General features: G+C 45.7%; 1 protein-coding gene across 3 annotated transcripts in view; it reads right to left on the bottom strand.

Moving 5' to 3' along the window:
* Nucleotides 1-12,363, bottom strand: part of TMEM181 (transmembrane protein 181) — a 28,258-nt gene extending 15,895 nt beyond the window's left edge. The window contains exons 1-6 of one of the 3 annotated variants that reach the window (XM_068677207.1): nucleotides 12,144-12,363; nucleotides 5,968-6,071; nucleotides 3,723-3,778; nucleotides 2,369-2,459; nucleotides 1,630-1,748; nucleotides 393-509 (exon numbers count right to left, since the gene is read on the bottom strand). In XM_068677207.1, coding sequence (XP_068533308.1) covers nucleotides 393-509; nucleotides 1,630-1,748; nucleotides 2,369-2,459; nucleotides 3,723-3,778; nucleotides 5,968-6,071; nucleotides 12,144-12,274 — 618 coding nt within the window. In that variant the 5' untranslated portion in view covers nucleotides 12,275-12,363. Of the gene's footprint in view, nucleotides 1-392; nucleotides 510-1,629; nucleotides 1,749-2,368; nucleotides 2,460-3,722; nucleotides 3,779-5,967; nucleotides 6,072-9,826; nucleotides 10,122-10,190; nucleotides 10,293-12,143 lie in introns of those variants that run through there. The other 2 variants (XM_068677208.1, XM_068677206.1) reach the window with 2 other exon arrangements.
* Between the last annotated feature and the right edge of the window lie 12,427 nt (nucleotides 12,364-24,790).

The following is a 24,790-nucleotide window of genomic DNA, read 5'->3' as shown; positions in this document are numbered from 1 at the left end:
AAAGTCTGTAAAAATCTTGTTGATTCAGATACAACTACTGGAAAAGACTGAAAAAGATACCATGCTGTAGAGAGGCAACATCCCCGTAAGGAACTGCAGAAAACTGGAATTTCTAGTCTAGCCTGCCTACTGTTAAATATTTCCCAGGAATTACACTAAAATTATCCATCCCAGAAAACAGCACTAGAGTTCTGGAAGGAAAATGTTTCTTTATAAAGAAAAATATTGGATTAGAACATTATTAACAGCAAATGGTAAAATAGTTCTGAAATTAGTAGTGACAAAAAGCTTCATTACAATGAAATGTGGTAACTTTTTATTACAGTTAAAGCACGCTTTTATACCATCAGTAATTAGAGATCTCTTTTGCTAGTATGAAACGTTATACTTACTGTGAAAGTGATATTCTTGGCGTATGTTAATTTATTTAGATCTTCAAAGCTAACGAATATGTTGTACTGAGTGTAGTTCAAGTAGCCAAGGTGAGCAACAATGATTTCACTGCATTTCTGTGAACACATACAAAGAAGAATAATATGTAAAAGCCTTCAGTTTGTTCTACAATATTTACTGGTACCACAGGCTGGAGAATGTTTCTGAATAGGCAAACATAAATGATGTTTATAATGTGTCTTACCGAACTTGATCAGTCAAAGTCAGATTCAAACAAGACCCACAGATAAAAATTCCTCGAAAGATAACAGATATCAGTTTCTTCTTTCTTTATCAGAAGAAACTGATAAAGTGAGTCAGCAGGATCAAAAGTTGAGCTCATAAACAAGCTTTTGACTAAAGCTGGTGAAAGAAACTGCCTGCAGCACCAGGGAGGATTTGGATAACTGTCAGTCAAGGTCTAACTCACTGAACTGTGAGATGTGGCAATCTTGTACTTATTATAAAGGTTAGCAGGAATAAAGAGAAAACCCAAACATGCTGCTCTCTTGGCTGCATGCAACTAAATTTGGGTTCTTGAATTTCTGTAGACTTCTGCCTGTGCATACACACACACAAATTTGATTTACACTTTGCACTTATCACCAAAAAACTTCAGCTCTTCCCTTGCTAAAGGATTCAAATATGACAAGTTGTTTCCAGTGTCTCTAAACTCAAAACTTACAGTTAAAATTACACTAGAAAATCAAAACCATCAACATCCCTTCTCAGGTGGAAAGAAAATTAATTTTTTTAAAAAAACACAAATGCTAGCTGAATTAAAGCAGTCTCTGTGCTAGGCAGTGGACATAAGTTTCTCTCTCCTCTGGAGCCCTATACTCAATCTTCTAAACAAATATTCCTTTTTACAGTATTGTTAATCTGTTGAAGTGTCAAAGTAGCACACACTGCTTCATTGGCAGAAGAGCTGTGCTAACAAGAAAGAGGGGTCTTTTAGAGGTAATAGGCACAAACCACAGAAGGAAACAAACAAGAAACAAACAAAAAAAGATGGATAGACAGATAGATATCTTGCTTAGCATTGCTAGCTAGGTTGCAACTACAAATGAAACCCTACTCTGGAGTCTTTCCTGAGATGTGTTTAAAGATACTTTCTTCTCATTGACAACATAATGTAGCATGCACACAAATATTTAAAACAAGAAGCATCAGAGCTTTCTTCAAGCAGACACATACTTGAGCACAGCTGAGTAACCTTGTCCGGTTGTGAACTTGATTATTAACATATGGCGTACTTCCATCCTTCACCACTCCGAGGACTTTCACTGTCATAGTAACATTTCTTTTGAGTGACACTGTAATTAAAGAATAAAAGGTTAAACTATTGTTACATGTGGAAGTATGGAACTCAAAAGGAGTTCCAAATAAAGTTTAAAATACATATGGTATCCAAAGATTACTTGGTTATAACTTGCAGAAGTAAGGTTCTATTATATTAATTAATAATAACAACAAAATACACCAATCTTTTCATTATGTATTTAGGCATAAATGCCCTGTACTGAATCTTAACAAATTAAAGAATTCCTGATTGCATTATTTCTCATGCATTTACAGGAAGGCTTTACTGTGCAATTCATATCATTTTATATATATATATATATATATATATATATATATATATATATAAACTCCCCAAAATGAAGAAACAGACACACATTCTCTGCATACTACTGTTTTCACAGAAATAACAAACAATCTATCCCATAAAACTGTTGCATCCAGTTCTCAAAATTAGTTGAGTCCATGCCTTTACTGAGGACAAGGGGTGAAGGGGAAGAGACTGTGTCAGGAAAAACCCATTACCAGCCATAAAGCAACAGGGTCACATACGTGGCAGATGAAATTAAAGAAATTATAGTATACAAAATTAGGTTGTTATAACAGTTTCTTTAAAACTAGGTAAGATTCTCACCATCATGCTGATCCAATTCCACTACACAGGTCAGCCACAGTTGCTGGTTGTAAGTAGACAGTGGTGGTGAACTTAAATTAAAAGGCTTAAGCTGTAAAAAAACAAAACAAAAAAAACATCACAAGGTTAGCACCAGTCATTATTCTATTACAAGATGCATCTGCAGTAATAATGATAAAAGGTATGTTAGTGTCAGTATTTTGGGGAATAGATTTAATATACTCTGTGTGGACAGTATGATAAGCACCCCAAATTTAAGTCTTCCAGAGAAGTATCTAAAGCAGCATATGTATTTTGACCAGCAAAATAAAAAGTAAGGCATGAGTACTTAAAGCACATAAAAGCATCAGCAATAAAAACAGTTCAGATATGAAAGTCAAAAACCTACGACTTAGCCTGAGTAAAGTATATTTCTAGCACTTACATCAAGTGAGATTTGTGACAACCCCCATCCCCATCTGCTACAGAGTTGAAATGGTTTAAAGCTTAAAGTATGAAAAAAAACCCACAATTTTTCCATTAGGTTTTCTAGAAATTCCATAGTCAAAAGCAAGGGAAATATGGTTAATGGATAAAATCTATGTGCAGGAAAGCCTTTTCTTATTTTAATTATTTTTTTTTAATCCACCCACAGCAGAGTACCAATTCAAACATATATAGGTGGACTATGGAACAACAACAAAAACACAAGTTTCAGTGTATTTAAAGAAACTATACTTGAATTTATTAATTTACTAGCACCTTTACAAAAATTACTTTAGCTATTAGGTTGACAAGAGCTAAATGGAAATAAAGACAGAGAAACTGAGAATCAGAAAATAAAAGCTTAATATACACATTTTCAAGAGAATGAATGCAAAGGTTCGTGGTAGAAAGCCAGATCGTACTGTCTTGATCACTCGACAGTGAACAATTAAAAAAGAAGAAACATTCCTTCCCAGCTGATAGAAAAGGTAAATCACAGGAGAATTATCATTATTTGTCACTAAGAACACTGTTTTTCTGTTTCAGTTCTCAGTTTTTCCTTTTGGATCCTTAGAAGAAGCTCCAGTATAAGTTCACCAGGGAATCCTATCAAGACATGAAGAAATATCATCCCATCATAAAATTCCCTATCTTGCCTGCTCACAAAAGTAACAGGCTAAAAAATGCTGCTGGGTCATTCATGAAGTAACACAGTGGTAATAAAAATACTGCATGATCAGTTTCAGTTTGGAAAGCATCATGTGGCCAAGAAGCTTTCTAGTAAAAATCTAACTAGTAAAAATAATGAGGCTGGGGGAAGGGGATGTTTAACATTACTGATACCAAGTAAAGCCATTCGTGTAATCCAGCACTATTTATCTGTTCTTACCTTTAGGCTGTTATTTAAGTCAGTTCTTGCTACAGAAGTTTCAATTACATTAGGACCTGCAAAATATTTAAAAGAAAGACAATAATATTAAAGTAACAATATAAATACAGAATTTCAAAACACTGTACTAATTACCTCCCCGTAAAGCAGCAAAATAGTATCCCACTTTGCCGATGTTTGAACTGAAGGGTAAATCACTTCAGCATCTCAATAGCATTAATAAACTTGGCCTGAAAGTTTTCCACCACTGACTTCCTTTAAGGAAGCTCATTCTCAATTTCAAAATTTCAATTCTCAAGTACATACAAACTGCCTGGACAGCTTTTCAGAAAGCATTTTTGTTATAAAACACATAATTGAAGTTCAATAAGTGCTCGAAGTTGATAAATCATCTTATTTCAGTAACTGTTAACAAAAACAATAGAATGAACGTGGTTTTTTTTTTGTTTTGTTTTTGTTTTTGTTTTTTTACCAAAAGATATGAAAAGATACCGGAGCAGAGAGATCGTAATCATGGTTTTCAAGAACAGCAACCCAAACAATAAGGAGGTTCTGCTGCCATAACTGCTGCTCCTTTAGCAAGCAATATACTAAAGCTTTCTAAAGCAGCTGACTAAAAAATGATGTGCTCTTACTAAAAAAATAAAAACATACACAAAACAAAAAAAATGATTAAACTATATTATTGTTATTTCTTTTAGTCTTGCTAAGTTAACAGAGTTCTATCTGAAAGCAGGCAATCACTGAGGTGGGGAACATGAAAACTGCATAGGTACAGAAAATGAGTTCTGTACTCATCTCACCCAAAGATGACAAGGACACATTAGGAAAAGGGAAAGAGAGCAAGTGGAAGTTGGGAAAAAAACAAATCTGCATCTGTCTTGGGTTACAAGAACCAAAGAGCAACAGTCACCTCACATTAAGCTATCTTCTTTACTCAGAGGAGTAGTAAGACATCTGCTACCCTGCAGACAGACATGTTGAGTATGGGGAGCTGCATACACAGGCATCACAGAAAATCTGAATGCATCACCTTTCCATTTACATAGTGGGTTTGGTGAGTTTTACTCACTCTGTGCCCTTTGAAGAGTGAATACTCTATTGTTCATGCCCCTCCCTCTGTTCGAAGAAAGCATGAAATTGTCAACAAAAGCTATTAAAAATCATTGCAGTTTAAGCATTAAGTCAATGGTTCTCCTCCCAAGGTAAACACCTTTCTTCCAAAAATAATTTAATTATTATAATAAACTGCGTCCATGCTTTGTCAACAAAGCAATCCAGCAAACCAACCTCACAGGGACAGGAATTTCTCAGCCAGGCCAACTCCCAAAGGGAATGGCAGGCAAGTCCTGGAACCCCAGCACCGTGCAGATGACCGAGCCTTGCTTACAGCAGCCAAGTCCTCCCCAGTTTGGGGGATTCGATAAAATCCTTAAATGGTTGTTAAATGGGGTCAGGTTGCTTAAAGAACACAACCAGTCCCTCCCTTTCCCTCTCCCTGTCTGCTGCTGAACTTCTGTGTTGAAGCTATCCTACCAGCAGAGCGTTAGCGTGCTATAACTTCAGTGACAGCATGCAGACTCCTCTTCCAAGTACATTTTAGACCCCAAGAAGTTCTCTGACATGAAATGTGGAGGGTTCAGACACTTCCCAAATGCACCCTGCAACTTTGTAGACCAGACTTCCAGAAGTATCTCTGATATCCAGGACAAGATCCAGCCACTAAGCACTCAGCCTCCTAGATCTTATCATGACTCCCACAGAGGTCTTTGGACTTAGGGACCTGAGTTCATGTGTTCAACAAATGAAGTTTGTACTATTACATTACTAAAATGTAAACATTTTTAATTTCTGTTGCACTTACACCTCCAAAATTTAGAAGACTTTATAGTTACAAACTTCCCCCACAGGAAATCCAGTATTAGCACCATTATTTTACAGACTAAAATGTAAAGAAGAAAATTAATGTAGTACTCAGCTGAAAAATTATGTTACAAAGGTTTTGTTTTGTTTGTCTTTAACTGACTCCCCCTGCAAAGCAGTTACAAATACCAAATCTGTGCAGGTAGTAAGTACCCCTATGAAAAAAAAATGTGGCATACAAAACACCTCCCTCTCCCTGTAAAAATAATATTTCCTCAGATACCTCAAGGGCAGTAAGCTCATTAGCACTTACACACTCCTGTAAATATCAACACATGTAGATAAAGCATGCAAAAACTTTTTAAGAAGGCAACATCCTTACCTGCTATTCCTATGAAGACTGTCAAACCAAAACAGATGAAGAATACTACAAAGACCAGGACAAAATGCCTTTTGGATAGTGTATATAACCGCATCGGTGCCAACCTATGGGAAGCAGAAGAAAGCACAGAATTAGCCATCAGTCGTATTTCTAAAGAAAAAAAAATCCCAATCATTATCCATTCCTCCACAAAGAAAATCAGACCAATCTCTGTGGTAACATGTAACACTAAAAGAAAAGAAAACACCTTAACACTACTAGGGATTATCAGACGTATGTATGGGCACCCATACCCGGATCCTGAAGCAGACTCATTTTGCACGTTTTTTTTAATACTATGATTTTCTATTGTCCTAAGACCTGAGTAAGAAAATATTTTCTAACTCAGAGGGAGAAAAAGTCACTTTTTTTGGTTCATAAATTAATCATTTAAACATCCAGAATACCAGATTTGCCACAATGCCAGCTTAAGATAAAAGAATTGACATCACTAACTTGCTTACCTGCACAGGATCTTGTGATCCAGCATTTAGCTTTCAGTTGTGCCAGAACTGAGCTACAGTATTGTTAATTTTCTGATGCTATGCCAGTCGATAAGATAATAGAAAGCTGCCCTGTTATACAGGAGAGTTGTAGGATTTGGGAGCAGTGGTGGGTCTGGAGGGTTGTTGTTTTCTAATAAAACTGTAGGAGCAATACACGACTGCACCACCATGGAAAGGAGTGAAAGCATTACGACTAAGCACAGTGATCAGCCTGGGATAAAATTTCTTTTCACCATCCGACAGTGGTGTTTGTACTGGCCAACCAGATCAAAGAAGAAATAAATGCATTAAAACTGGCGGCATCCTTTCCAAATGCCCATCCCAACTTCTGGGAGCAGGTACCCCTGGGCCTGCATGCCCAGGAACACGCAAGGCAAGCAATTAATTCACTTTTAACCAGCAAAAGCATGTAACCACAGAACCATTTAGGCTGGCAAAGACCTCTAAGACCATCAAGTCCAGCTGTTAACCTAGCACTGCCAAGCCTACCACAAAACCATGCCCCTAAGCACCACATCTACACATCTTTTATACCTCCTCTTCTATACCTCCAGGGATGGTGACTCAACCACCTCCCTGCGCAGCCTGTTCCAACGCTTCACAACCTTTTCCATGAAGAAATTTTTCCTAATATCCAAACCAAACCTCCCCTGGTGCAACTTGAGGCCAGTTCCTCTCATCCTGTCACTTGTTGCTTGGGAGAACAGACTGATACCAACCTCACCACAACCTCCTTTCAAGTAGTTGTAGAGCATGATAAGGTCTCCCTGAGCCTCCTCCTCCCCAGACTAAGCACCCCCAGCTCCCTCCTGGATTATGAGGGCTTCATTCTGCTCCCACCTCTTTCTACCACCTTGGGGGCTGAGTACCCAGAGAACAAGTGGTCTTGCTGCTAAAGACCAAGGCAAAGAAGGCATTAAGTTCCTCAGCCTTTTCATCTCCTTGCTGTGCTTCCCCCCACATCCAATAAAGGACTGAGATTCTCCTCAGTGTTCCTTTTTATTGTTTATCTATTTATAGAAGCATCTTTTATTGGCTTTAATGGCAGAAGCCAGATGCGCTTTGGCCCTTCTAATTTGGTCCCTGCACAGCCTCACATCATCTTTGTAGTCCTCCTGAGCAGCCTGCTCCTTCTTCCAAAGGCTATAAACTCTCTTTCTTGTGCTGATCTCTAGCCAGAGCTCTGTTCAGCCAGGCCAGACTTCTTCCCTGCTGGCTCATCTTTCAGCACATACAGTCAGCCTGCTCCTCTGCCTTTACGATTTCCTTCTGGAAGAGCATCCAGCCTTCCTGGACTCCTTTGCCCATCAGAACTGCCTCACAAGGGACTGGGATTATTAATCATAATGTAAATGTTATTTAAGAATCACTGCAATCTTTCCAAATGAGGTGCTGCAGAACAAGTGACATTTGTTTTGTATGGCAAAGCATGTAAGATCCAAACTGCAATTTAGCTCACCAAGGCAGGGGGGAAATGAAAGGGGAAAAGAAATCCTTCATGGAAGAGCAACCACTGGGGCTATTCAACACACAGAAACCAGGTCTGAAATTGGAAAGCTTCTGGCTTGAGAAAGACTGAAGACAGGAGCCTCATCATGTATGTACAGGGAAGTGCCACATAAGCTCATGCAGATTTTAACAGCTTACATTTGGGAACATGCCTAACAACTACAGTCTGGTGCAGGATACTTCTGATTCACTAGGCACATTTCTTGTTCTTTTCATGAGCTTCCCATTTCCCAAGATTTTGCAGAGAGGTGTATGATGTGAGCATGAAAAGCAGCTTCATCTCCACAGCCCTTAGGGGCAAGCTGCCAGAGCTCACTCAGCTATCAGCAGTTAGCACCTCGGCTTACTCCTGCACCAGAGCACAGACTGCTCACAGTCTTTCAAAGAAGCACGTTCCAGACATTGGCTCGTTCTTTATTCCAGCATCTCTGGATGGTGAAACACCTAGCAGTCAAGATGGGTATGAATACACATGAAGAACAGGCGTGCTGACACTTTACAAGGAGAGCAGATCACAGAGCGTGGACATGGTGTGCCTTTTCCTCTCTTCTTTCATACGGGTACTCTTAAAGGCTCATTTCAGCAACTGAGTGTACGTGCTATTTCACAGGTCAATAAGGCTGCACAGATCTGTCCAGAAGAATTTAAATGGCAGAAGGTCAGGATAAGAAGAAAAAGGTGAAAAACAAACAAAACAATGAAATCCTCCAGTCTGTGGGATCCTGTAACAGAAGACTTTCAGCTCTTTGAAAGAAATCCATTGATTTCTGGACCTCAAAGTTTGAAAATACGAACTTCAAGAGCCAAACACAAGATACATGGAACACAAAAGGCAAGCTACTCATTTTATTTCCTCATTTCTCACAACTGAGTGCAATGTTTGAGCACGCTGGAAGTACCAACTACACATACAAAAATCACACGCACACACATCTTCTGAAAAGGTCATAGCTGCCAGCAAGACAGAGTTCAGAAAGGACAAAAGGAAATGAAATATTAGTAACTGAGAGTCAAAGTTGGAAAGTAAAACCAACAAAAATAGAAAGGGGAACAAGAACAGTAGGTCAGACCGACAGAATATTTCCGTGGGGTTTCTGGTAACTTAAAACTCACTGATAAATAAGCGACCTATGTTAGATCTGATGGAAACCCTGCACCTGTGGACTAAAACCTTATGTGATCAGGTAGGATAACTGCAGAACCTCATTCCCCAAACCAGCCTGTGAATCCACCATCGTGTAGCATGCAGCTGGCCGGCAGAACCATACTACACAGAAAGCATTTGCAGACATAACTGGTTGTGGGACCATGTCGATAGTGGTCCTTCAGAAGTGTCTATGGACGCAGCAGTCAAGTCCGTCCTGGTGCATTCTCTAAACGTTTATATGAATAACCTCACTCACCTCAGAAGTTATTTGCTCCGAAGCTAGATCTTAAACTAAGCAGTCAGGTGGTGGTTTATGCCACCATATAGGTAAACACCATGACTTTTACTCACAAAGGCAGCACCGCTGGAACCCAGCGGCTCACACCCCAACATTTCCACCAGTGCTCAAGCCATACGAGTGCTGTGCCTGACAACTTTCAGAGACAACTTGGTGAAGACACCTCAGTGTTTCTAAGTCATGGCAATCATGTAGCGATTTTTCTAAGAGCGAATGAAAGAACTCAGCCAAATCTTAACTGCAGCTACCGTGACAACAAAAAATAATATTTAGTGTTCCTATAGGGTGCTGTATTTCTCATTGTCCCTGCCTGCAGTAACAGAAGTTCCCTATGGTGTTGAAGTATCCCCTTAAACCTACCCCCAGCTGACAGAGCAGGCAGACAGAACAATCCTCCTGCACGTTTGTTCAGCAGCTGCCTTTTGGGAAGAGATTACACAGAATTTACAGAGACAGCTGAAGGCGTGCAGATGATCTCCCCCCGACAGCATCTCCCTGAGGGGCCTAACGGACCCAACAGCGGGGAGGCGCTGACGGGGAAAGCCCAGCGAGCAGCCTCCCCCTGCCAGCAGCCGTCGGGCCGCGCACAGAAGCTGCTGCCAGCCCCGGAGGAGCCCCCCAGCCCCTTTACAGCTCTGCCGGGCGGCTCTTACCCCGCACCGAGCCCCAACCGCCCCCCGCGGCCGTTGCTCCCCTCACGCCCCCCCCAACCGCCCCCACTCACGGCTCCATGCCGGTGCCGCATGCGCAGTGCGGGCGCCGCCCCCCCCCCCGCCTGCGTCACGCGGCCGCCACGTCACCGCCCGGCGGGAGGGGAGGGGGGAGCAGGGGGGTAAGGGGGTGGGGGGGTACGGAGCGCCCGAGGGGACACGGGGCTGCGGGAGCGCTGCGCGAATGGCGGCAAGCTCCTGGTGCCTCACAGAGTCATGTTAGGCATACGGAGACAGGACCAACCTCGCATTTGGGTCAGCAGTGAGGTTATTTAGCATCACACGCCATCAAGCTGTACACGCCTCTTTCACGAAGCGCCACGTCTGCCCATTAATCGCTGCGCTGAGGCACGGCTGGCCCCACTCACCCCGTCTGCTGCCCTTTTCCCCTCCTGATTCACCTCTGCCCCGAAGCTTTCCCGTTCTGAGTTTTCCTGATCCCTGTTGGCACCCCAGGAAGGGTGTCCTTACAGAACGCAGAAGTGAGACTACAGCAGCCAACTTTTTATTAATCTTTTCTGGAAAATATGGATCACTGGCAAGCTAATGCCTTGCCACACCCCCTTGTTCCCTGCCACTTAATAGACTGCAGATCTCCATTTCCTTAAAGGCAATGCAAAGTGCCAGCTGATGCCAAATGTATTAACTCCCCTCACCCAGCGGGAGGGGAGTTAATAGCCACACATTTGTGGACACAGTGTGTGAGAGGAAAAAACATCTGGTTTTACTGTCTCTTCACCTTGTTGGTCTGATACAAGACGTTATTTGTTCTTAGTAACCTAATTGCTTCAGACAACGTGAGTAACCTGATTACTCCAGACATCCATCCAGAATGCTAAGGGGGAACACTCATGAGAACAGCAGGCATGCAGTGACAGCATCAATAAACTTACTCCACATTAGGTCAGTTAGGTGAAGATACTGGGGATGCAGAGGAGTAGCATGCTGCCTACACCATGAAAGGTTACCTCGTCCTCAAGAGCACAAAATCGCTTAATTTCAGCACCTTTCGTCCTACAGGTTCTCCATCTGATACCTCTCAGGACACCCTCACTGAAAGAAGGGCAATCTAGCACTAACTCCGCAGGCCCACTTGATTCAGTGGAGTCACGTCTTCTCTGTTCAACGCAGAAGGGCCTTCCTCACACTCCTGTAGTCATCAAAATGACTAAACAGGAATCTACGTCAGAGAGCTTGGCTGTCTTCTGGCAACAAAGCTGACCACGTGCATTTCCCAGGGCCTCTCGTCTGTTAATCCAAAGCTTATTTCTCCCTTCTTTCCTCGTTCTAGTGCCAATATTCATTACTGTACACTCATCATGCCTTGTTGCCCCCCATGACTTCACACACCAGGCTCAGGTACAAGGAGCCCCTGTTCTGACCGGGGGACAGTGGTTGTGTTAAACACCGCCAAGCTGCCAGGAGGTGTTTCCAACCTGCGTGGCTCACTGTGGCCTTTGCTACTGAGCAAACCGAGTGGGATTCAGTATGACAGACCACATCCTTCGCTGGGGAAGGCAGGCACGGCATGCTGAAATCCAACGGTGTAAGCAGGAGAACTGGGATGCTATTTGTGCTCAGATTCGTGGTAAAATTGAGCTGGGAGGGACCTCGCAGGGGAGCTAATCTTGCCTTTTGTCTGAGCAGCGTACCCACCACATCTGCGTCGTGCTTGGTGCGAGGCGCTGTAATTCCCATCCCCTTTTGCGGGGCAATGTTACATAACTCCTCATCACCAACCCGCATCCGTGCGGCTCCTGCCACCTCTCCCGATTTACACTCCACCCTGGAGCCCCTTTCTCTGACCCCACGCCCCCATCTACCCTCCGCCTGCCTTGGTGTCACCTCCCGACCCCAACCCCGTCCCTCCGCCACCATTACCGGGCAGGGGAGAGACGGAGCCAGGCGGGGGCGAGGCGCCCATCCGCGGCTCCCCCTGCCCCTGCTCTCCCCGCTCCCGCCCGTACCGGTAGTAGCGGTCATCCCTGTAGGGCGTGAGGTCCTCCTTGATCTCCCTGTAGGCCTCCCGCAGCCGCTTGCAGAAGCGCTTCAGCTCTCCGCAGAGCGGGCTGCCGAAGGCGGCCAAATCCGCCTCCATGCCGCCTCAGGCGCCGCGCTCCGCCATGGCGCCGCCCCCCCGCCCCTCACGGCGGGGCCGCTTCAGCACCGCGGACAGGACCGGGGCGAGGCGGCCGGGGGGCGGCCTCCGGCGGGGGACGGCCTCCCACAGCACCGCCTCCCGCTCCCCTGGGAGGTGGGGGGTCTGTACCTGCCTGCCAGACCCACCCGTTGCACGTACACACTGAGATATTTAATAAATCCCTGCGTTTCTTAAAAGCATCCCCAAACGCACCAGTTAAAAACAACGAATCCTGTCACGAATTAAGTTGCCGCCGGCTGTGGCACACGCACTCCCAATGCAACCATCCTGCCAGCCATCCGGCGTTACATTTTCCAGAGAGTATATAACTACAAAGACAGAAGCCTGCTTTAACGCCCCTCCTGTGGAAATACCATCCCCATTTGGGTTCAGGAAGCTGAGTTGGTTTGGCTTTGGTTGGGTTTTGTTTGTTAGTTGGTTTTTGTTTGCTTCAGCCTTGGCCTCGGTCTGAATTTTCTCCCACACTAACACTACAGCTTGCACCTGTGATAGCAGCCCGCTTCCACGTCTCACCAATATGCAGGGTGCAAGGTGTCGCTTCGGGTGGAGTAAAGGGAAAGGGACGATATGTCTGCCACAGGTGGGGTAGGGAAAGGAAAAATAGCCTTTAAATGAGAAATTTTTCTTCCTAACTCTGAACATTTCTAAGCCCCAAAAGACGTAGCAACGGCAAAATCCACACACCCCGTTAGGCTGGAAGCTAGAGGGCTACAAACACCCTTGGGACTGTTCCAGGACAAGCTCCAAAGTGGAGCAAAGAGCCTCACTGCTCTTAGAGCAGAGCTTGATCAACCTCTGAAACCACTCTGAAAGCTGGGAACAGGCCTCAGCAGCTCAGCAGGTCCCTCACACCACACTGTTTTTCTACGTTTTACTACTTCTGAGCCCATCACGATACACCTGGCTGATGCCATCATGTAGGACTTCCCTGGAAGTGTTTATTCCAATGTAAATGTTTCGGTTGTGATTAAGACTAAACCATGTTTTCCCTCAAAGCAAGAATTTAAATTCTTTGTTGTATGTGATGAATATCCTGCTTGCAGATCTCAGGCTCAGAGGTAGGAGTTATCAGTGGGATTTTTAAATATTTACCAAAAGGAAGAAATTAAACATTTAAGGCTTCATCGGAGTAAAAACACATTCACTGCTGGGAGTTATGCAATTAGTGTAGCAATAGCAAAGTAATAAAAAATATGCTCAAAGATTAAAAACTGATTACCATTTAATTACTTACAGCTAAGTGATCTTTACTGCATTTATTTCTCAAAAAAAAAACACAGGGTTTACTTGAAGGCCCAGAGCAGCACCATTACAGAGATGCAATCTAGTCTCCTCCCTGTCGTGCTGAACATTACCCAGACTGGCTTCAAACCCTGTCTTTCTCCTGTACCATCCTGAGTGCTCTCTGGTGCCAGAGGAGGATATCACAGCCACTGTAGAAGGATGACAGTCGAGCTGGTAGGTTACTTGCATGGAGAAAGCGTTAGCACTGACCATCTGCTATTAACCTACCAACTTCCACTACCAAAACCACCACTACCAACAACAACAAAATAAAAAAATAAATTCAGGCTTATGAGTGGTGTAACTGTGTAAAGACACAAGCTAAGTGCATAATCTCACTGTGGACCATATTAAACTTCAAAAGACTCTAAGAGGGAAAGGGATTCATTTAGAGTTTCTGAAGGTCAACAGTTTGATAAAACAAGCAATGCATGAAGTTGTATGCATGTACTAGCATCCAAATCAGATGTTTTCAGTGTATGGCCTCTTCTGCCTGGGGAATGACCAGACACCGCAAGCAGGCAGAGCTGCAGTGGCATGCCTTGTGCAGTCAACAAAACAGCCACAGGCTAAGAGCACGTGTGCTTTGGGAAACTCAGCCACTTGAAAGTGATTTTGAGAAAATGATGCAGTAGTTACAAATCTGCTCTGCTGTTACTTTCCTTCCTTCCTTCCTTCCTTCCTTCCTTCCTCCCTTCCTCCCTTCCTCCCTTCCTCCCTTCCTTCCTCCCTCCCTTTTCTTTCTTTCTTAGTGCAGTTCTTGATACACAGTAGCAGCTCCTACGTACCATTTTTAAGGAAAAAAGTATATTTTTCATCCAAATAATTTATTCAAATAAATTTCTTTTTTTTCTTTCTTTTTTTTTTATTTTTAATGAGAAAAATATTAAAATGCACTTCATATTAAACAGTCACTTCTATTAAAGCAGCCAGTCTATTTTCTTTAGCCAAAGCCTAATGAATGGAACACTTTAATTAGCTGTTCACAAAGTCATAACCCCTCTGATGCTAACAGATCATGTTGTTACCTTTATTGGTTGTCATTCTTTCCTGTCCAGTACAGTCATGGCACAGAAAAGCATTTGGTTCTGCAGGTGGGATGACATCAGTAAAAGCAAAGGGAGGTCAAACTTTCACAGATAGCTTTGACAACAAGATGCAAGAGCAGCCAGCCAAATACCTGCACAAGGACTCTGAGCAGCACAACCTGCCAGGTGCACTTCAAGGCACCCTAGCACATCTCACCAAGCATGGCAACTTCTGTGTCAACCTTGTTTGTGTTTTGCTGCTTCTTACAGCACATGATAAGAGAGAGGCAGCATCAGATTGCACTGAGGAACAAGCCAATCTAAAGAGGTACCAAGAATCCTGTAAATCTCCATGAGAAGCTAAATGCCTGGAACTCCATATATCCCCTGGGTGCTCCCAGACTCCAGCGAGGGGGAGGAAAGCCCCAGGAGTCTACGGCTAAGACGTGATCAAACTCAGCATCTGTTCAATGCAAGCAGCACATCATGTCATGTAGACAGAGTTTATTTTGGAGGTGGAGCTTAACAGAAGTCTCCGGCATAATTTTTCTTTCTGATTCTCCCCCTGAGTATAATTAGCATTTCACAGCATCAGCCACTTGTGTTAGATTGTGACAGTATCCAAACACAAAGTTTGGCAATCCAAGTAAATGCATCAGGTTTATTACTCTGGGCTCTTTCAGAAGGAATGGCAGCTGGTGCTGAGAAGGTAAGGGAATACATGCCGCCAACTGAGGTCCCTCTTTTTTTCAGCAGGGGAACAAAACCCACAAACAGACACAGCTGTTTAGCAAATACTTGTGCCTTCAAAATTGTTCTGAGCTGGAGAGAGGCCATAGTGGTAGCTGCAGACTGCAACAACTGCTGTTGTCCTTCAGAGGGGAGCTGAGGACTGACATCAGTTTGCACAGAAAAGAGTGCATATTCATGCTGACTCTCCCAAGGTAAAAGAGTGTAAGCTGCTGTCATCAGGCTGCAAATATGCTTCTGAGTCTAGTTGCCCACAGCAGTTGTCAGTGAACATCCCTGAATTGGATGAGTAGAAATCATGCTAAGCCCCAGAGGAACCTCAGGACTGTGGTTTATCCTGCCATCCGCTTCACTGCTGCCTGGATTCTGGAAGAAGATAACCCCTGCCTCACCCCAAACCACTGTGGTTTGACCATTTCCTCCTATCAGAAAACCACTTGGTCACAGCTAATCCGTTATGTGCCTGCAGCCATAGCCATGTAATCCTTCCTGCTCCTGCAGAGGATCACAGGCGCATGCTGGGGACAGAAATATCAGGGAGAACTCAGCAGGAGCAGTGCTCACAGTGATGCAAGGCTTCTCCTTTATTTGAAGAGTGGCACAGAAACATCAGCTGGGACAGCCCCTGACAGATCATTCTTAACAAATCATCTCTGAGCTGATGGAGGCTTTGGAGCCATGGCTGGGCTTGTCATTGCTGTGAGGAAGGAAGCTTTACACATCTGGCTGCAGCTGGGAGTCCTGACCCCTCAGATCCATAGCAAGAAACATTCATTTCTTTTTCTGCCTTTAGAGATGAACCTTTCCTGAATCTAATCTGCTTTGAAGAGATGTGAGGACAAGAAAAGAAAAGAAGATTTAAAATCTCTTTTGATCAAAAGATAAGAAGAATCTCTGGAAAGGTGATTTCAAGGATGGAAAAAAGGGAAACTAATCACAGCTGATTCACACTCTTTTATATCTCTTAGTTTGGCTTGGCTGCTCTTTTCTTGACCGTCACACGGAAAGCAAAGGGAAGACTGAAATGGCCTAATTGGGAGCATGGTGAAGCTTTCTGTCCTATATATACAAATTTATTTTAACATGGTGTTTCAGTATGATTACTACCTTTCAAATGTCAATTATACTTGGAATAAAAATTTCCAATGGCATACATTACCTTAAATATCTCACTTGTGTTAAAAGCGACACTCGTAAGGGAAGATAAAAACGTAACAACTTGTGATATCCAGATAACAAACAGTGAACACAGAAGAATACCCACCTATTTTTATTTACAGTTTAACATTTGTGTTTTGGTTACCTCAACCAATGAAATAAATCACCATTTTTATTTTTCAGTTCTCATACAGCATATTGCCTCAAGCACACTTCAGATAAACTTTGACAAACAATGTTCAAATGGCATAGCTTTATTTTCCAAAAGGTTTAAAAATGTTTGAGAGAATACAGGTAATGTTAAATGCTGCCACTTTAATTGTGTCTATATTAAACAAAATACCTTTGTGTTGATTTTAAGATGTCCATAAGAGTCCCCTCCATGGGCAGCAGTCCCTTTGGCGGGGTGCCCACCCGGGAACACCCCTTCCTCCTCTTCCCCTGGCCTTGGTGTTCCCCTCCCCTCTCTGTCCGCCATTTTGTACCCTCCCCATACACCTTCCCCATGGCGCCGCCATTTTGGAGACGGGGCAGCTGGAGCCAGCCCGGCCTCACAGAGGAGCCCTGCAGTCCTGCTGCCACCACCTTGCTATTTAAGCATTAAACAATACATTATTATTCCAATAGAATAGTTCATGATTCTTTTTAATTATTTATGACACTAGTGTTTGTTTCTGGACTGTTTTATGTTTATCTCAAGGGAAGCAATTAAAAATAATATGGAAATAGTGAAAAGCGCCAAGCATTTTGGAAAGCTTCTCTTCCCCTTTTTATTGCCTACATACACAGTCACACATGCATTAATGACAGGGACCTTTAGGTACTGCTACCACGAACCAGAAACACACAGTAACGCAGGGGTCTTACTTTGTGCCTGGGCGTCTCCTCTCTCCAGCCAATTCTGAACGGCAAAGCTGAATACAGTTATAAACAACACACAACATGCAGTAACATTTATTTCAAAAACTGTAATAGAAAAATGTAGATGATACCAGCTTTGCAGAACATGTTGCAGAAGTACCAACACAGTAGAGTGAACTACCTCTTACCTGTGCAACCCAACAAACATGTTTCCTACTCAGCCATTTATGATTACAGCTCATTTGCAGGACTTAGGTGTATTTCTAAGCTCCTGGATCTTTGCATGTGTGCAGCTAAATTAGGAGCCCCCACAAGGCAGGACCTTCTCATCCTCAGGCCCTTGTTTCTCTTTCCCCTGAAGGAAGGAAAGAAATTTGGGTGTGCAGACAGTGAAGGAACCAGGCCAACACCTGGCTGATGGGGACACCAAGACCTTGGAAAATACTGACCTTTGCCTCTGGAGCCAGTTTGCCTTTTGCCATCATGTGTTTCACACATTTAACCCATCTATCCAAAATTCATTTGGACAAAGCAGTCTTGATTGGAACACTTTACAGGATGGAGAGCACATCACTTTCTTGAGTTTGTTTCAGTAATAATAATTTTCATCATTAAATGTGTCTTACTTTTCTTTGTACTTGTCTTCAGCCCCCAGTCATTAGTGCTTGATTTACTTTCTCCTGATAAAGTGCCTTTTGATACCAATATTTTAGTTCGGTTAAGTTTATGAAGATACTGAGAATTATTTAACAATGCTCTTCTCTGAAATAAGCTAAATAAACAAAGCTCTTGCTGCAAGGTCTTTTATTCAGTCTTTGAACTTCACATTTTTTGACACTCCCCCTTCTTCCAAAATAGCTTAAAAGCTGGGATGTCAGAAGAATACCCAGTATTCCATCAGGTGAAATCAATTTCCTGCTTTCACTGCCCTACTTACCAACTTAAGGATTGTGCTATCTCTTTCTGCAAGAACATCTCTTGGGATTGCTAACATGCCACATCGAGACACTTGTCCATTCTGACCTGTTCTTCCTCATCAGACCTGCCGCTTTCGCAGAATCACAGAATCACAGAATTGTCTAGCTTGGAAGAGACCTCAAGATCATCGATTCCAACCTCTGACCTAACACTAACAAGTCCTCCACTAAACAAGGACTAAACAAGTCCTCAACTCCCAGATTCCCTCCCTCTGCCTGACGGCTACAGGGCAGGGGGTCCACCCCCATTTGGGGTGTCTCACCTCGATATCTCTCCTTGAGGCCCTGCAGGGAGTTGCTCCACCAGTCTCTCTCTCGCTCACACTCCCTGATATCCCTCAACCTCGCCACCTCCTCCTTGAGCTCCGCCACCATGCGGACCAGGTCATCCACCTGCTTGCACCTCACGCACGCAGTTTCTCTGCCTCCCGCCGATGGCAGCAGCAGGCTCTGACACTCCCTGCATCTGGTGACCTGAACTGCTGCGTTTTTTAACGGGTAGTCGGTCTGGGTGTGTACCGACTTCCTGGAGAGCACACCGTGCCTGGTGGAGACCATTATCACCTAGCTGACGGCTGTCGTTAAGGAGGTGTTCATATGGGTGGGGGAAACGCTCTGCCCTGCCTGCTCGTCCTGCCTGCGCCAACTGACGCTCCACGCCCTGTGTGCCCGCTCTGTTCACCACGCTCCCTAGGGGCAGCTTTTGAATGGCTGGGGAGGGGGCGCTGCTGGCTTCGCCTTCGCCTCATCAGCCTCCCTCACGAGGGCTGCCGGGTCCTGGCGGCTCCCTCAAGTAGGCTCGATGCCAGAAAAATTAGCCCTGCCTGGCCCGATCCCCCGCTCCGCTGCAGAACGCGTCTGCCCCGGAGCCGATCATCGGGTCCAACCCCCCTGCCAAAGCAGGTTCCTCAGCGGGCAGGCAGCACAGCCCCAGCCAGACCCCAGCACACTCGTACAGCTGCCTGGCACGGCCCCGCAGCCCTGCCCAAACACCTGGGCACCTTTTCCACCGCCCGGCCTGGGCCTGGGCTCCGCATCACCTGCTGCCACCCCCCGTGGATGGGGATGGGGATGGGGATGGGGATGGGGATGGGGATGGGGATGGGGATGGGGATGGGGATGGGGATGCAGCGCCCATGGCACAGCAGGCAGGGGGTGCCCCATGTCACAAAGGGGTGGGGACAGAACGCTGGCCCCAACGGCCACGCAGCCCTGCCATGGCTGCCCGTGCTGACGGGGAGGCTGCTCAGCTGCCTGCTCCTGCTTCAGCCTCAGCTCTGGACACAAACTCCACCAGAGGAACTCAGCTCCTCTCTCCTCTCTCTTCAGGCCCTCACCTCAAATGGCTCTCAGCGCCCTGCAGCACACGGACCCAACTAAACCATGGCACGCTCCTGGCCGCTCCTTGCCAGCACTGGGCCAGACAATTCTCCACGCCCTACAGGACATGGACAGGTAAGATCGCCCCAACCCACTCCCACCAGGCTCCAACAGCAAGCAGGAAGGTGACAGAATTGGGCCAGGACGGGAGTCAACCGTTGCATCAGGATGACGGGGCACGGGCAGCCTTGGTGAGTCGCTAGAGACCCTCAGGCACAGAGGCAGGGGCTGCTCGTGGTCACAGGGGGATTCTGCTCCCTTTGGTGCTTCTCTTTCAGCTAGAAACACACAGGGATGAGACCACACCACAGCAGACTCCTGGCCGCTCTCCGCTTGAGAACCTGTACAGAAAGAATGCCAACACTCTACAGGACAGATAAGCTACCCCCAACACATCCCCACCACGGTCACCACACTAAGTGGGAACGGGACACATTGAAGCTACAACAAACATCTCCTGGACATCAGGAAGATGTGAGATGGATGGCACTATTTGGAGGCTGGGAGAGACTCACACAGGGAAGAAGGGACGGCTTCTGATGCTGACAGGGAGTGGCTCCTTGGTTTGTTGCCTCCTCTATTACAGCTGGACACTGACAGCGAGCGAATGAAGCCGTGGCACACTCCTGGCCTCTCCCTTTGAGAAGTCATCTAGAAATGTGTCAGTGTTCTCCAGGACAGGTAGGATTGCCCCAATCCACATCCCACCACAGTCTCAGAGTAAGCAGGACAGTGACACGCTCAGGCCAGGACGGCAGTGACCACTCCATCAGGACAACGGGACACGGAGAGCCTTGGTGAGATGCTAGAGACCCTCGGGCACAGAGACAGGGGCTGCCCGTGGTCACAGGGGGATGCTGCTCCCTTTGGTGCTTCTTCTCTTTCAGCTGGAATCACACGGCGGTGCGACCAGACTGCAACACAATCCTGGTCTCTCTCTCCTTAAGAACTCAGCTGGAAGGGAGAGCTGCAAACGCTCTCCAGGACAGGTAAGATCACCCCAACCCACACCCAACATGGTTCACAGCAAGCAGGAACGTGACAGAATCGGGCCAGGACAGAAGTGACCTCTCCATCAGGACGACGGGACACAGACAGCCTCGGTGAGTAGCTGGAGACCCTCGGGCACACAGGCAGGGGCTGCCCGTGGTCACACGGGGATGCTGCTCTGTTGTTCCTTCTCTTCTTAAAGCCAGAAACAGACAGCGATGGGACCAGACCATGGCACACTCCTGGCCTCTCTCCCCTTGACACCTCAGCTGGAAAATGTGTCAACGCTCTACAGGACAGATAAGCTACCCCCAGCTTATTCCCCACCATGGTCTCAGCGCCTGTGCAGTTGGTAAAACATGGGTAATTCTTGGCCAACACAGAGCAGCTGGATGGACGGCACTGTTGTGAGGCTGGGAGAGACTTAGGCTGGGAGGCAGGGGCTGCTCCTGGCCACAGGGGAAGGCTGCTGCCCTTTGGCTTTCTCTCTTACAGCTGGAAACACACACGCTCTAAGATGTGTGTCTGGGGATGGGACCAGACTACGACACAACCTGGCCTCACTGCCCTTGACCACTCAACTGGAAGGAAGAGCTGCCAACGCTCTCCAGGACAGGTAAGATCACCCCAACCCACACCCAACATGGTCCACAGCAGCAGGAACGTGACAGAATCGGGCCAGGACAGAAGTGACCTCTCCATCAGGACGACGGGACACAGACAGCCTCGGTGAGTAGCTGGAGACCCTCGGGCACACAGGCAGGGGCTGCCCGTGGTCACAGGGGCTGCTGCTCTGTTTGGTGTTTCTTTTCTTTCAGCCACAAACACAGCGATGACACCACACCACGGCACACTCCTGGTCACTCTCCCATTGAGAACTCAGACAGAAGAGCTGCCAGCGCTCTCCAGGACAGATAAGATCGCCCCAACCCTTTTCCCACCACAGTCTCACTGCCTGCGGGAAGGTGATGGGCCTGGCCCAACACAGCTGACTCTTGGCCATGAGGGAGACCCGGGATGGACAGCCTTGCTGTCAGGCTCACAGAGCCTCTCCCGGGGATACAGGGGCTGACCCTGGCAACAGGCTGGGGCTGCTCTTTTGGATCATTTTCCTTTCGCACCCCATCACAGAGCCCCGAGCACAACAACGGCTGCCACTGTCCTCTCCCTCCGCGGCCGCTGACCTGAAGGCTGGGGCAGCGTTCTACACCCACAGCCACCAAAGGAGCAGGAAGCACACAAGGATCCCGTCCCTACCCGGCCACGGGCCTACAAGCACACCAATGGGCCCCGCAGCTATGGACCAAGAGAGCTCAGCACGCCTCCGTGCCACCCTACCCCACCCCACGTCTCTCAAACCTTGCTGAAATAAAGCTTCTGATTCACAACCTCATCGGCTGCTTTTTCCTGCCCTTCTTGGGGAAACCTTGGGGGGCTCTGCCTTTTGCACAAGGAGCGAGTGCACCAGCCTCCGCTTCTTCAGCTGCTGGCACCAAGAGAATTTCAAAGGAGATCAAGTGTCCTAATCTGAGAGCAGAGTCTGCAGGCGTGGCTCTGGAAACCACTTTGCTCCCTCTTTCAGCAATTTGTTCCTTCTTTGACCACAAAACACTCCGACAGGGGCTCTGCAGTACTTAGACTGAATTTCTTTCTGTCCCACCATGCTGCTGGGACTGCTGCTGTCAGACGAGCAGCAGCACCGCTCATTCCTCCAGCGAAAGGAGCTTGCCTACAAGGCACGCTTGCTTCCTTGCAGCTCAGTCCTTGTGTTGCTGCAAGCTCCTGCGGTGGCTGTCTGTATAGAGCACCAGCTTGCCTGGCTCATGCTTGGTACCTGCGCTCTCAGGCACAAAGCACCGTCCTTGTGGGGCTGTGGGGGCACTTCAGAGACTTCAGCCTCCCAAGGGACTCTGCCAACCAGTGCCCTGAACAGTTCAAAGGAACAGTTCTGGAAGTCCAATACAGTGGTTTTTCTGGTCCCCTTCCTGGCTTCTCCAAGAATGGAGAATTGTACCATTTCATGGTCACTCTGCCCAAGACAGTTTCCAAACACCCCATCTCCCACCAGTCCTTCTCTGTTTGTGAAGAGAAGGTCTAGTGGGGCACCTCCCCTGGTAGGCTCACTAACCAGCTGCGTCAGGAAGCTATCTGCCCCGCTCTCCACAAACCTCTTAGACTGCTTTCTCTGGGCTGCATTGTGCTTCCAGGATATATCTGGGAAGTTGAAGTCCCCACAAAAACACAGATCCACATTTTATCAGCCACAGTTCTGTATTTGCATTTGAGTCCTGATTATTGTCAAGCCTAGTACCCATCTGTGCGAAATCGTATCAGAAACTCTCTTTGGCATCCCAGACAATGCTTCACCAAATGCCCTATGAAAGAAATTTTATCTGCAAATTTCACCTAAAATTAATTTCTTATGGTTTACATCCTTATATTCCAGTTTTTAACCGACTCCTATATCATCCGTTTTATTATTTTGCATAGCGCTTTGGGTCAGCATGTCTGGCCTGCTACACACTTAATTTTTTCAATTATTGTTAGCTAAGCATTTTCTCATGTTCCTGCAATTTCACAGATTATATATGTTAATAAAAATGAACATCTGTCACTGGAATCGTCTTCAGCCTGCTCTACGGCACTCTTGACAAGAAACCAGCCAATTCTTGACCTTTTGAAAAATGAGTAAAACAGGACAAACTGACATAGATCAATTTGGGGCATTAGTGCAACTCAGTAACTATACTGCCTAAGGAGTGAGCTTGGCAGGACATCCATTTTGTACTTAATTCTAAACACAAGTGTACATCCATCTGTTTTAGCAGAAAAAGAAGGAAGGTATTAAAAGTGTTCAAGTCTAGCAGTATGTTCTCCAACAGTAGTATGTGATACCATCTTGAATTGCTGTGGGTGACAAAATATAGCTAGTAAATTACCACATTTTTTTTCATGAAGTTAGCTCATATGCTTTGCAGCTTGCCTCTTGAGAGAGACTTTCTTATAGAGCTAAAACTGGCTCTGCAGCTTGGAATCTCTTGACATGCTGCTCATTGCCTCCATGTACCTTTTGCTTCTTTGGGTGAGAGAGGAATTCCTTGAGAAACATTTCATTTTGGGGTTGTACAGTAAGTTTCAAGCTGTAGCAGTTTTCCATCCAGTCACAAGAAATGGCTGAAAATTATTAAAATTATAACTCTTGGGATCAGTCATGATCGAAGTCCAGCTCCTAGTTACTGCTCATTTCATCGGCACTACAAATAATGACACAATGCAGCTTGCTTTCTCACATCTCTGCATTGCTCTCAGAGCTCAAATTCTTTGTTGATTCAAGCTGGCTCTCCTGGCTGCCTGTGGGCGTACTGTCTGGTCCCCAGGGAATTACAGTGAATATTCCTCCTGCTAGTTTGCTCAAATCCACTGTTTTGCAGTCCCAGGTGATTTCTGTTGCAGCAAGAATCCGTGTTTCATGTTTACTTTACTTTTGTGACGGTAAGGCACTGCTGCAGCCTGCAGTTCCCTGAACCTCCTCGGTCTTTCCGAAGGTGATGTTTGGTCACTTACAGTACAGCTGCAGTTTGCATGTTCTTTCACCAGCTGCTCCATAGGAAGGCTTCCCTCTGTGTGAATCCACGAAGATGTGATGAAATAGGGTAAGCTGTCCTGCGTTCCTATGCTTACCAGTATATGCCGTGAGAACTGGAGGTGGATCTGCCTGCCTACTTCCCAACTATGGCAATGAAGAGAGATGCTCTCCTCAGTCCTTACGTGTTGTTATGAAAGCACTGCATCCTGCTACACTGCAAAAACAGTGCAGATCATGTTCCTTAGAGATATCACACAACAGGAAGCCAGAGCATTGCGTTGACAATGTTTTTATTTTTATTTTTTTTATGGCTTGATGAATATATCAAGGGACATAACATGGCAGATGAAGGGAAAGCTATTAGGATGCTACACTGAGGAGGTGAAATAATGGATTATTCAACCATGCTGAGTCAGGCACAGATAACAGTTGTTATAGG

This window comes from Anas acuta, chromosome 3 (assembly GCF_963932015.1).
Source record: "Anas acuta chromosome 3, bAnaAcu1.1, whole genome shotgun sequence".
Classification (NCBI taxonomy): Eukaryota; Metazoa; Chordata; class Aves; order Anseriformes; family Anatidae; genus Anas; species Anas acuta.
Note: the sequence above shows the minus strand (reverse complement) of the source record. Positions and strands in the feature narration are given on the sequence as shown.